At 40.1% G+C, this 14029-nt stretch overlaps 1 protein-coding gene across 7 annotated transcripts in view; it reads right to left on the bottom strand.

The window, feature by feature from the left end:
• The window catches only part of CEP162 (centrosomal protein 162), a 53580-nt gene that overhangs the window by 3295 nt on the left and 36256 nt on the right, over positions 1-14029 (bottom strand). For all 7 annotated transcript variants that reach the window (XR_015708893.1, XM_087777109.1, XM_087777111.1 and 4 more), the window contains 6 exons: positions 13369-13473; positions 12079-12303; positions 10253-10917; positions 9244-9385; positions 6361-6459; positions 2012-2146 (listed from right to left, as the gene is read on the bottom strand). Coding sequence is in view for 6 of the 7 variants with exons in the window: in XM_087777109.1 (XP_087633235.1) it covers positions 2012-2146; positions 6361-6459; positions 9244-9385; positions 10253-10917; positions 12079-12303; positions 13369-13473 (1371 nt within the window). In the remaining variant the exon portion in view is untranslated. The remainder of the gene's footprint in view (positions 1-2011; positions 2147-6360; positions 6460-9243; positions 9386-10252; positions 10918-12078; positions 12304-13368; positions 13474-14029) is intronic.

Here is a 14029-nt window from a genome sequence, read left to right as displayed (position 1 = left end):
TAGCAATAAACTCCTTTAAATAGCTGCGTTAATGACGGAAGGGTAGAATCCATTACTGAGTAATGAGCCTCAGGAGAATTTAACTTATCCTCTCCAAAGCAGCAATTAAAAGTTTGAATATTTAAGACAAAGCTGAGCATATAACATAAATCCCTCTATAATCAAAATGAACCTTTTGAATTGCCATTTAAGTGTGTTAATTAAAAGAACGCTCTGCAAGACAAACCAACCAAACCTGAATGGCATGTTCTGGGCTACTACTGTACTTTTAAGAGCCACAAGTTCTAGGAATTATCAGAAAATATCCTGTAGTCACAAAGGTCTGAACCTGCTGCAGATAAAAGTTTGATTAATTTTGACATGAATCCATGGCACAATCCTATTAAATTACCCCAAATAAAAAGTGTCACGAGGTATCGAAATCTCCACACCACTATGAATTGTAATAGATTCCTTAAGGAAAGCTCTACCACTTAAAGGCCATAATTATTGTATTTGTAGTTTGATGCTAAGGGTAACCTGGTATTTCCTTGGTCAGCAATTAGTTTTTGTACGTTGTTCAGTTCGTTAGCATTCAGTTGGGGGACTGTTTGGTGCCCCGCTGCAGGTGACTAAAGGTGCAAAACCAGGACGAACAAAACCCAAAGCTTAATACATAACAAGGCCAGCAGCACCAGGAAAGATGAAATACTTAGCGGTAATTGTTGCGTATGCTATTTATATATTTTTTAAATACATTGCAAAACATCTTAGTAAATACTATGGGTCAGGTAATGATTTCAGCGGAGACAGATCACAGAAACGGTAGAGAAATTCTCACATTATACAAAAGCAGAGTAGTATATATTTTTTTATACTATACAGAATAGTATAAAAAAGTAACAGTATTACAGTTGTCTTTAGCAGGACAGAATGCAAACCAAAATAATAAAATCATCAGTGGTGGCAGGGTTCATTCTCAATACACAGACTTGTTTTATGCACAGTTCTTTTTGGGAAGAAAATGAAATATCTGATGTAGAAATGCATGCGAATAAAACCTCGTATCACCAACAATTCTGTAAATCAAAGTGTATTCCTTGAGATCCGGTTCAAAACTCTAGAACAAACTCCACAAACTAAGAACAACTACAGGTTTGATTATCTTCCAGTCCAACTGCCCTTCTTTGACTTCATATATTTAAGTAAAACCTAAGTTAAAACACTAATAAAGACAATCACATATTTAAGTGATGAAAGTGTCGAGAAAAAAAAAAATAATCTGTATGAACCTGAAAACTGTTTCCAGATGACAAACTCCCCAGACAGATGAAAAATCAGGATGGAGGCCATGACGTAAAATAAGATGAAAGAATTGATGCAAAATTATTTTACCCATTCAAGGGACACAAACGTCTCATACAAGAAGCCGTATCACAAAGATCCAACAGTCAAAATCCAAAATTTTTAGTTTGTAGAGGATAAAGGCTTTTTTGTTGTTTCACATATTAAAAACGGTATGATGTGGCACACTGCCGCAAGATGGTTCTATACTTTTAATGCAGCTTTTTTGAATGGGACTTCTAGGACTAGAAAATAAAATTACAGTTCACTTGAGGAATATATCCTAGCTTAACAAACTCTGCATTACAAACTCTCGTCAATTTTTCAATAGCTAGCTTTCATTGTGTAACTGAAGTGAAATACCATAATGATACAAGGGACTACTAGAGGTCAGACGGTCCAGCCCTCTACCAAAGCAAGACCTCCTCACATCAGGTTGCGAGGAAGTTACGCACCTGACAGGCGAGTCATGCACAAGTAGTCTTAATTACCACAGCAAGGAGGCGCTGGCTGGCACTGCCTCTGCAGCCACTTGCATCAGCAGGCACCGAAGACAAAACCATGGCTGTATCAAAAAGTACCTGCCCCCCACCAGTGTGAGCTAAACGAGCCTGTGTAAATACCATAAAACTACAGTTAAACCAATAAACTGCTCTTGAGAAGTAAACGCAGATATACTCTGGTGTACCTTTTGAATTTCTTGCTCTCTTTCTGCGTGTCTGGTCTCTATATGCTTGATTTTCTTTTCCAGGCACAAGAAATGTTTCATTTCTGGACTCTGGCTCTCCTTAGCCTCTCTCAGTTCTTCCAACAGTTTTGTCACCTACAGTTTGAGAGAATTGATGAAAATTGTTGTCATTGTGTTAAGTAGTGTATAAAACAGATTCCTTTCAAAGTGTATTTGTGTTGCTTAATCATTCCATTCAAAAGCTGCAGAAAGGAAGACAAAAGAGAAATCTGGATTCAAAAGCTCAAACAGGGGCTCAGGGGCTCAGGGACTTAGATTAGGATCTTTCATTTGTAGGCAGTGGCCTGAGGATATGAAAATGTAGTCCTTTTTGATAAATCCGATCCTGGTCATAATATGTTATGAGGTGATTATTCACAGTCCATTTTTATACTTCTAAACATACTAAAAAATTAATAGAGAATATTATGATTAGACATTCTTACACAACCCCTTCTCACACCCTGGATAAAGATCAAATATAAAATGTACCAGTGTACTTCTAAGGAATAAAGTAAGAAAAGACACGCTGCTAACACGCAGGATTACAAACCCCCTTTGGTCTGATAATTGCCAGGTCAAATGAAATCTACCAGTGGCTTCCAACTGATTTCCTAATCCTCCAGAAATTCAGGTAAGTTTTCTTATAAATCCCTACTGGTTTATTCTCATTTTTTGCCTATTTTGAGTAACTTGATATTTCTTCATGTAACATCCTAAGCCTTTTTTGGTCACTTTCTTCGTGTGTATGAGTAAACTAAAGTGAAAGCTTTGCAGCTTTTATTCTTTTTATGACCTTTAGCTCCCCTTACCCAATATATCTACGAACTGCTAACCCTTTTCAAGCACTCAGCTGCCCTTGGCTCTCTGCTGCTGAATTCAAGTAGCTGGAAGCATTGTGTACTTCATAAGATGTTGCCACTCTTGCTCAGAAGTGTCTCCAAGATGGCTTACTATTCTTTCAATTTTTAATGTGGTTTTCTAAAATAAAAAGGCCTGTAACAACAAAATAACAACACCCGCTTAGTGGATGAGGGGAAGGCTGTGGATGTTGTGTACTTGGACTTTAGTAAGGCCTTTGACACAGTCTCCCACAGCATTCTCCTGGAGAAGCTGGCTGCTCACGGCTTGCATAAAAGTGCACTCTGCACTGGGTTAAAAACTGGCTGGACGGCCGAGCCCAGAGAGTGATGGTGAATGGAGTCAAATCCAGCTGGCAGCCGGTCACGAGTGGTGTTCCCCAGGGCTCAGTACTGGGGCCGGTCCTGTTCAGCATCTTCACTGATGATCTGGATGAGGGGATCAAGTGCACCCTCACTCAGTTTGCAGATGACACCAAGTTGGGTGGAAGTGTTGATCTGCTGGAGGGTAGGAAGGCCCTACAGAGAGACCTGGACAGGCTGGATCATTGGGCCGGGGCCAACTGCATGAGGTTCAACAAGGCTAAGTGTTGGGTCCTGCACTTGGGTCACAACAACCCCATGCAACGCTACAGGCTGGGGGAGGAGTGGCTGGAGAGCTGCCTGGCTGAAAAGGACCTGGGGGTGTTGGTTGACAGCCGCCTGAACATGAGCCAGCAGTGTGCTCAGGTGGACAAGAGGGCCAATGGCATCCTGGCCTGTATCAGGAATAGTGTGGCCAGCAGGACCAGCAAGGTTGATAGTGCCCCTGTACTCGGCACTGGTGAGGCCGCACCTCGAGTACTGTGTTCAGTTTTGGGCCCCTCACTACAAGAAGGACATCGAGGTGCTGGAGCGTGTCCAGAGGAGGGCAACAAAGCTGGTGAAGGGTCTAGAGCACAAGTCTTATGAGGAGCGGCTGAGGGAGCTGGGGTTGTTTAGTCTGGAGAAGAGGAGGCTGAGGGGAGACCTCACTGGTCTCTACAACTACCTGAAAGGAGGTTGTAGTGAGGTGGGGGGTCGGTCTCTTCTCCCTAGGAACAAGCAATAGGACGAGAGGAAATGGCCTCAAGCTGGGCCAGGGGAGCTTTACGTTGGATATTAGGAAAAACTTCTTCACTGAAAGGGTAGTCAGGCATTGGACCAGGCTGCCCAGGGAAGTGGTTGAGTCTCCATCCCTGAAGGTATTTAAAAGACGGGTAGATGTGGTGCTTAGGGACATGCTTTAGTGGTGGACTTGGCAGTGATAGGTTAACAGTTGGAAATGATGATCTTAAGGGTCTTTTCCAACCTTAACGATTCTATGATTCTATTACATTTTTCCTGTCCATTTCTCCAGCAGCTTTGAACCTGTGGGCCAATTTCAGCCACATTTGTCAGAGGAGCAGAAGTCTTAGTTTCATAAGTTCCGTGAAAGTGAGTGGCTACTGCTTGTTTGCTAAGTTGCCCCACTGAAGGAAAGTGCTGATGTGTGATCTCAAGCACGTAATTAAATTAAAGAAAAATTCATGCAGGGAAGATGTTATGAGGGGGAAGAAGCCCCAGGAGAAAATGGGTTCCATATATTTTGCCAGCAACAGAACTATGTTAAATACAAAGCTGTGCTACATGCAAGCTGTTATGCAAGAGAAATATATAGTTAATGGAAAACATTCCTGAACAGCATTTCTGAAATTAATACTCAAATAGCAATCTTTCAGTGAGCCTCAGGAAAAAAGCTTGCCTTTTTTGAGATACCACCATTTTAGACAAAGGACTCTCAACCCTATTACAAATGGCGGTGGTTTCCCCTGTCATGACTAATTAGATTTGCAGGTTTGGTTGCCTTTTTTCAGCTCAACTTATTTAACCATTTAATGCTTAAAATGTATTTTAAAAGCAGCACAGATTGTTATTGAAATATAGCAATCATAGTAGAGGGCAAAAGCAAGGCTTTACTTTGATATTTCTCTCTGTATAGTCCTGCAATGATTTTTGTAACAAAGGCACTCCATTACATTTTCTTAAATGCCAGCATCTCGAACTCAGTCTGTAACGTGTGGGTCAGATAGGATGACCATCCTCTTAACCATCACTGTCATTAATAACCTGTAAAGCAAACAGGCATAGAAGAAACAAATCTGTTGAATAACATTTGTCTCATTGTACTCTCGCCCTGTTTTCCCAGGAGGAAGTATTACATATACACTGAGGTCACTGGAGTGAAACGAGCTTTGTATGGAAAGGCGGCATCTATCATTAGATTCATAATATGAACCCAGCCTTTATTCTGCAAATACAGAGCTTGTTTAATAGGAGATCTTTTTTCTCCCCCTACAAACCTTCACTCTTCTATAAATACTTCACAACAGAGGTGGAATTTTTCATGGATAAGATAAATCCTGAATGAATTTAGTGAGTCTAAGATTAATTATATTAAGTATGTACTAAACACATACTGATAATTCTTTTATTTCTTTTAAGTAAGGGTAGCAAACAAGATTAAATGTCTGGAGTTCTCAGTCCCTTACAGAATAGGAGAATTATTTTTAATAACACTTGCAGGTTAATTACTGTATTATCAAAATGAAATTAAAATTAGCAATGTTCATGCATCAAGGAGATGGTGAAGTAAGCATAGGCACAATGCTAAGACAGGCTATATCCTCCTCCTGACCACGAGGTGATAAAAAAGATTGGCAGCATTTTAAGAACGACAAAAGCATAGCCAATAGTTCAAAAAGCTTGAGCTAAAAGACAGGCAGCTATTTTCCACAATATTAACCCCAAAATGAAAACATGAACAAGTGTAATTTTTAGATTATATGCTACTAATAGAAGTAGAAGATTAGGAAAAAACTAGCTACCTCTCTCACAAACCCAGTGAATTTCAGAACTATTACAACTAACCTCTTCTTAAGAGACCTCAAGTTTCATAGATATCAAAGAAGAAAACCAAGAATATAATTGCTTAAGTCAGTTTTATGGCAATGAAGGATGAAAAGTGGAAGGCTTTATCCGAACAAAGAATTTGAAAACAATAATAAAATATCCTTTTAATAGAGAAAAAGTACTGTGGTCTATTTACTACCCACCACAACTCTCAAAGAAGAGCCTATGAATGCTTGGATTAACCTGCTGATCAATTTTCATACAGATGTCAGACATTTCTAACATAATAACGATGACAATAATAATAATGACAACAATATCATCATCAAAGGTGGTCAAAGGTCCTCCTTCTGTGCTGTGTTGTTCTCTTGTTCACATTAGAAAAATATATTGCATTCTCAGGTACAACTGATGTAGAAGCAACTGACAAAGATACTGTTTCTAAGACTTATTTCCTATATATTATTTGAGGCTTTACAAGGATGAAAGTGAAAACTCTTTTATTAGTATAAGGTACCCCCAATCCAAATTTAAATATACCTCTTTTTGTAAGAGTTCCTCTCGCATTTGTGAAACTAGAAGGGCTTCCTGATGCCTCTGTTGTTCACTGATTTGTTCTTGGAGATGTTTTATTAATATCTACAAAAAGGTTAAAAATAGTCATCATTAACAATATGTGAAGACCTCTACAGGAAAAATACACCAAAAATACAATCAGTATTGTAGTACTGCAGGTATAAGCGATGCATATATTAACAATACTACCTCTAACACGTGTGCATGTGTGTTATTTAACAATCTTCTACGTGGATTGTTAAATGGTGCACACGTACGTACATCGTACATGAAAGCAAGTCTCAGTCTTCAAGTTACTTTCCTGAGTTAAAGAAAGTTCTGAAATAATCCGAATGCAATAGCTCTTTCTACCTTCATAACATTTGTAAAACTTCTCCCAAAATTTTAATGCACAAATATAATCAGAGGCCCAGGTCCTCATGGGGGACTTCAACCACCCTGATACCCGCTGGAGGAACAACACAGCATGGCATAAGCAATCCAGGAGGTTCCTGGAGAGTACTGACAACAACTTCCTGACCCAAGTGACAGAGGACCCAGTGAAGAGAGGTGCTTTGCTGGGCCTTAAACTCACAGACAAGGAAGGGTTTGTTGGGGATGTGAATGTCAAAGGCAACCTTGGCTGCAGTGACCATGAGCTGGTGGAGTTCAGGATCCTGAGAGGAGGGAGCAGGCCAAAAAGCATGATCACAACCCTGGACTTCAGGAGAGCAGACTTTGACCTCTTCAAAGATCTGCCTGAAAGAATCCCATGGGATGGGGCCCTGAGGGGGTGAAGAGGCACCCAAGAAAGCTGGCTGACATTCAAGGATCACCTCCTCCAAGCTCAAGAGTGGTCCATCCCAACAAGCAGAAAGTCAGGCAAAAACACCAAGAGGCCTGCATGGATGAACAAGAAACTCCTGGCAAAACTCAAACATAAAAAGGAAGCATACAGACGGTAGGAACAAGGACAGGTAACCCTGGAGGAATATAGAGACACTGTCTGAGCATGCAGAGATGGGGTTAGGAAAGCCCAAGCCCACCTGGAACTGAATCTGGTGAGACTGGCAAAGGCAACAAGAAGGACTTCTGTAAGTACCTAAGCGGCTAACAGAAGACTAGAGAAAACGTGGGCCTGCTGATGAACGGGGCAGGGGCCCTGGTGACCCAGGACATGGAAGAGGCTGAGGTACTGAATGCCTTCTTCACCTCAGTCTTTACTAGCAAGACTGGCCTTCAGGAATCCAAGGCCCCAGAGACTAGGGGGCAAGTCTGGGATGAGGAAGACACACCCTTGGTGGAAGATGATCTGGTCAGGGAATACTTATGCAAACTGCACATACATAAGTCCATGGCCCCGATGAGCTGCAACCATGTGTGCCGAGGGCAAATGTCACTCCTACCTTCAAAAAGGGCAAGGAGGAGGATGCAGGGAACTACAGGCTAGTCAGCCTCACCTCACCCTGGGAAAGTGATGGAACAACTAATCCTGGAAACCTGGCAGCCACATAAAGGACAAGAAGGTGATTATGAGTAGTAAGCATGGATTCACAGAGTGGAAATCATGCTTGACCAACCTCGTAACCCTCATGAAATGACTGGCTTTGCCTACCGGGATTTCAGTAGTAAGGCCTTCAACACTGTCTCCTGTAAGATCCTCACAGAGAAGCTGATGAAGTATGGGTTGGATGAGCAGACAGTGAGGTGGACTGCAAACTGACTTAAATGGCTGGGCCAGAGGGTGGCAATGAGTGTAATGAAGTCAAGCTGGAGGCCAGTAATTTGGGGGCGGGGGGGTACGTGGTGTGTAAGAATTGTCAGTCCTGGGTCCAATCCTGTTTAACATCTTCATTAATGATCTGGATGATGGGGCAGAGCACACCCTCAGCAAGTTTGCAGGTCACTTAAAACTGGGAGGAGTGGCTGATAACACCAGAGGGTTGTGCTGCCACCCAGGGGGTCCTTGACAGGCTGGAGAAATGGGCTGAAAGGGACCTCATGAAGTTCAACAAAGGGAAGTGCAAAGTGCTGCTCCTGGGGAGGAACAACCCCAGGCACCAGTATATGCTGGGGCCACCCAGCTGGAAACCAGCTTTGCAGAAAAGGACCTGGCTGTCCTGGTGGACACAGAGTTGAACAAAAGGCTAATGGTATCCTGGGCTGTATTAGTATGAATGTTGCCAGCTGGTCAAGGAAGGTGATCCTTCCCCTCTACTTAGCTCTGGTGAGGCCACACCTGGAGTACTGTGTCCAGTTCTGGGTTCCCCAGGGCCAGAGACATGGAGCTACTGGAGAGAGTCTGCAAAGGGCCATGAGATGATGAAGGGACCGGAGCATCTCTCATATAAGGAAAGGCTGAGAGAGCTGAGACTGTTTAGCCTGGAGGAGAGAAGGCTCAGGGAGATCTCATCAATGTTTATAAATATCTGAAGAGAGGGTGCAAAGCCAACAGAGCCAGGCTCTTTCCAGTGGTATCCAGTGACAGGAGAAGCGGCAAAGGCCACAAACTGAAATACAGGAGGTTCTGTTTGAACAGAAGGAAAACTTCTTTACTGTGAGGGCGACCAAGCACTTGTTTGGGTCTCTAAGCCTAGAGAGGTTGTGGAATCTCCCTTCTTGGAGATATTCAAAAGCCATCTGGACATGGTCCTGAGCAGCTGGCTCTAGATTACCCTGCTTGAGCAGGGGGGTTGGACAGGATGTCCTCCAGAGGTCTGTCCCTACCTCAGCCATTCCGTGATTCTCTGAATACAGCGGCACAGGCCCATTTTTGAAACAATAGATCCTACTTCAAAGAAAGATACAAGTTTATAGTAATCTAGAAATAAATATCTATATATGATGAATGTATCTACTGTATTCTACCTCTTGTGTTGAAATTCGGCTGTTTAGTTCAGCTACTTTAGAAGCAGAATGCTCCTTTGCGTGCTGGCAAAGAATCTTCTCCAGTTCCCTCTGATGGGAAGCTTTCAGAGATGCAATGTATTCTGCTGTGTCTTCCTGTATCCTGAACAGAGAGAGACGAAAATAAGATCTAGTAAAGCAGCTACAGACAGTTCTTCAAAAATGCGGCAAAGTTTCTCACTTGAACATATAAAATATCAAAAATGTTAAAGGCAGCATATCTTTGAAATTCCGTAACAAAACCTCGCAAGATAGCACCACCGTTACTTCTACTGCTCTGGAGGCATGACAGGATGGGAAGCCCACAATGTTGGATATGTGCCTCATTTAACCAGAGGCAGCTAGAATACAGAAAACTCAGCCAAATCACCTTTTTTGGCTCCTCTTATAAAAAAAAAAGGAGAGAAAATAAATGCTTTTAAATCATAATTCAGCTCTCCTATTTCAAGTATCTGTTTTAGAACAGAATGTGTTGCAATCTAAACAGGACAATTTCCTCTACTTTGACTATGAAGGGATCTAAGGGAGACTAGGTGAAGTGTAAAGTTTCTACAGTTGGTCAAATAAATCCCACTGAAAGCATACCCCAGTTTGAAGGAAGGTATGTGTACCAAATATTAATGCTATACAACGCAAATACAAAGCATCTAAAATACAATGATTTATACCGAGATCTTTTTAATCAAAACCATGATGAACTGTAGCATTAATAAGAAGGATTAATAGAGGTTTGCCTATAGAAAGAATCGTGACAGTGCACTGCTCTAAAAAAACAAACACAAAAAAACCAAAACAAACCAAAACCAAAAAAAACCCCAAACCAAAAACAAACAGTAAAAATGAAATTTACAGAGAACATTGGCCAAGTATAAGCTAGCTTCACACATGGCTGACATGTTAACCTGTCACTTCAATGCTGTATCAGCCAACACTTTAACAAGGTTTTTAAAGGAACATGTTGAGCATTTACCTTCGTATGTTATTTTCAGAATAAGCCAGTGTTGCTTGAGACTTCACCCTCTGCTGGTTCATTTCTAGAGACAATCTTTCTAGCTCCTCTTTCAGCTGTGCATTTTCTTGCAGAACTTCCGAGAGATTAGAATCGGAAAAGGTATGCGGTTGGTATATTTTGTCATTGTTGAAAATGCTTAGAAAGGCTTCACTGTTGCTGGAATTCCTTTTATCTGAGGTATTCTTTTTCAAGATCTCTGTAGAGTTTTCCTTATTACCAGTTTTATTTCTCAAATTATTATCAGACAACATCATCATCCTTTCTTTTTGAAGTTTCTCTACAGTTTTTGTAAGGTCTTGTATTTCTCTATTTTTGGTGACCAGTTCTTCATTTAGTTTTAGCAGTCTATCTTTTGTGTTACCTTGTTTCATGTGAGAGTCCAGGGACTCTAAGTCTTTATTATCCTTTTTACTTCTGAGCTTTAATTGGGAATTTTGACTTTTAAGGTTTTCAATTTCTGTCTGGAGGTTTTTAACGGTGATCTGATGGGTCTTCTTTAGATTCTGAAGCTCCTGTTCAAGTTCTGTAGAACTGGCTTTATCACCGTTCAGTTTTGGTGATTTGCTCATAAATTTGTAGGCAAGCAGTTGCTCAAGCTCTACAAGTCTTTGCTCATACTGTATCTAAGGGAGGGGAGTGGGAGGAGGGGAAGAAAAAGCAGTTTCCTCAAATGTACTTTTATTATTAGCTCTTCCTATTACTCTTTAAATTACTGCACATCTGAAGCAAGATTTCACAAGACAGGATACACATCAGTATTACTAACAACACTACTCAATCAGTTCAGAAATCAGTGAGTGAAAAAATTATGTGAAGCAAACTTAAGTCTGCTGTAGAACACAATTACTCAAAACATTTACTACAAAGTAATCCTCTACTCACAATGAATGCAGTAACTATGGGAAATAAAATTAGGTTGACAAGAAACTATTTCATTTTTATATAATTGAGTTCTCTTCAGATGTTATCAACTCGGACAGGCAAAGTAACATCTTATTTTAATACAGCAAGAAGTCTTTAATTTTTTAAAAATCTGTCATTACGTATTTTCCATGTGTCAGTTTGCAAACATAACTGTCACATGCCTCAAAATTGTACTTCACATTTTTAAAAACATCTTAAATTGTAACAGGACAGATTTTTATTTTTATTTATTTAGAAGTATGATATAGAAGTATGAATTCAGAGAGACACAGAATCTTTCTTCTTAATGACCTGAGGAAAACCTAACCCTTCTTAATAGCCTGGATAGCCTCCAAGGAAAGCATGATGAGGTATTCACATGGAGAAAAGGAGGAACAACTAGCCAATGCTTTCCCTTCCTGCTCATTAAGCACCTGCGCAGTTCACCTTTTCCTCGAAGTAAAATGCCAGACTTCCATGCTTCCTAACGTTTTTGGATAGAATGTTTAGTGTTCCCAGACGTTCCCTGCTGTCAGCAGACCCTTTGAAACAACAGTCTTTGGTGCAGCAAGGAATTAGGTGAGCAGCTAAACCTGCTTTCATCCTGACCCACAGGATGAAACCCACTTACCTTAATTGTAAGAATTAAATTATTATGCCTCAAGAACTTGCCCTCAGTTTCAATACCACTCTGACAATTTCAATGCTCTTTTTATCTTAGGTGTTGAAGCTACTGAAATTCTGGTTATAAATTCTTTCAATTTTTTTTCCCCTGAATGTGGTCTTTGCCTTCAGTTTTCACCACTACTCTTTGTTAGACCCCAGTAACCTTGTGACTGTTACCTGCAGAGTAGACTACTCAACAAGCCTCCAACTTTTACCTTTATTTTTTGAAATTGTTGTTCCATGGCACGGAGACTTTTTTTAGCTTCATCATCTTTACCTTCAAGTTCTGTTTCTAACTTTTTTATTCTTCTCTCCAAAAAATCAACTGTGTTTGTTTTAGCTGAAAGATCATTAGTTTTCTCAGCAGCAGCAGCAGCATAAATCAAAGCAGGCAAAGAATTTGGATACCTTCTTTTTAGAATTCCTTCCATTTCTCTGATCTATCAAAAAGAAAATTAAGTCGGAAGTCAAAAAGAATAAAGTTCTAATGAAAAGTGAACTAAGTGACAGAATGTTAAAAATGTTATCTACTTAAGCTGGGTGAAGAATAAAAACTAGAAATGCGTATGTTGAGATTTTTTTTACATTGTTTAAATTTATGTTACTGTTTACAGAAAAGCAAGACTCATCATCTCTTACTGATTGACTTATACATCATCTTAAACAAAATATTGCTGTGGACTTCAGATTGTCTTATGTCAAATGGACTTTTTATTTACTTTCTTAGCACTTAAGTCGTATATGGCTCTTAATGCTGTTAAAGTATTTGCCTTTTTTCTGGACTTACATTCATGTTCTACTTTTCCAACTGCTACAGAGATATTTCGTAACAGTATTGAAATTACTCTCCCAACAACAGATTATATGCCTTTTATTTTGGAGTCTGCAATAAAATAACACCTTCCATGCAAGACTAATAACAAGCCCCTCTGTTATCTATCACATTAGAATACCATAGAGGCTCTTTCCCATTTGTCCCACATCCCTACCAAATGCAGCTGCCATCTCCTAAAATTCAGAAAGGCCCACTTCCACCTGACTTTTCCTCAGTAGAAACATGGGTTTTAAGGTCTCTACTCCCCCAGTTTTCATGAAACTCGTAGGAATCCAATAAAACTTAACACCCTACTCTTGAATCAACATCGTTGAAATTGGTCATAACATTAAGGGATGACTGAACATAGTCAGAAGGAGTCTTAGAAGATAAACAGAAAGCTTATGAGTGCTTTTGCCCTCTTGGCCCTTTCCAGGAAACTCTAAACAGTATGTTAATGCTAAAGGATTTTAAAAGGGTTATCAGTAAATAGCTTATTAGAACATACTAGCAGAAGAGCCCTTTCTAAGTAAATAATTGTAGCTTTTTGCATTAAGAGTGTTCCATAGCACAAGTCACTTTATCATAGGGCTTCACTCAATGCTTTATCCTTATGAAAGGGCTGGTAAGTGTTGTAAGAGACCTTATCTGAAATAAAGGTTAAACGAAACACAGTTCTATTATTGCATACTTGTCGCTCAAGATCCTGAATTCTTTTAGCATCTGCTGCTCTATCTTGCAAACGTTTCTTCTGTTGCACACACTGATCTCCAGCTTCAGCTCTGAGCTTCTCAACCTATCCAATTTATGAGAAAATAAATTGAAATATATAGAGACATTGTCCTGTAGTACAAAAGTAAGCATTTCAAACACACACAATATAATGGAAGTATTCTGCAACTTAAAAACGGGTAACAGTAATTTCTGTACTAACTGATTCTTCAGGTTCTTAAACTAAGTTACAGCTTCTTCAAGCCACTTAAGATCAAAGGAGCTGAAACTAGCTACAGAAATCTAGAAGAGAACTTCAGCTCTGGGACATTCTTCTCTTCTGACCAGTAAACCTGCTTCTTTCTCCTATACTTGCAGTGTGCAGGCTTGGTTAACAACCTATAATACAAAGTACTACAGCGCATTACATGAATTCAGGGTGAGTTAAGGAAATAGTTTGTGATTTGCAAGGCTATGCTCCGTGATGAGATGTAGAAACAGCCAAAAAGCAATGTTATGTTGTGCCTAAATAAATGCTGACTTGCAGGATCAGTGGAAAGAACTGGATAGCTAATGCTCCTGCACTGCCATAAAGTCTGGCCACAAAGACTCAGAGCTTTAATCTAAAATTGAATTTCCTA

Source organism: Nipponia nippon, unplaced genomic scaffold (assembly GCF_047370975.1).
Source record: "Nipponia nippon isolate SJK-2023a ecotype South Korea unplaced genomic scaffold, ASM4737097v1 scaffold_4, whole genome shotgun sequence".
NCBI classification, from domain to species: Eukaryota; Metazoa; Chordata; class Aves; order Pelecaniformes; family Threskiornithidae; genus Nipponia; species Nipponia nippon.
This window is presented reverse-complemented; position numbering and strand designations above follow the sequence as displayed.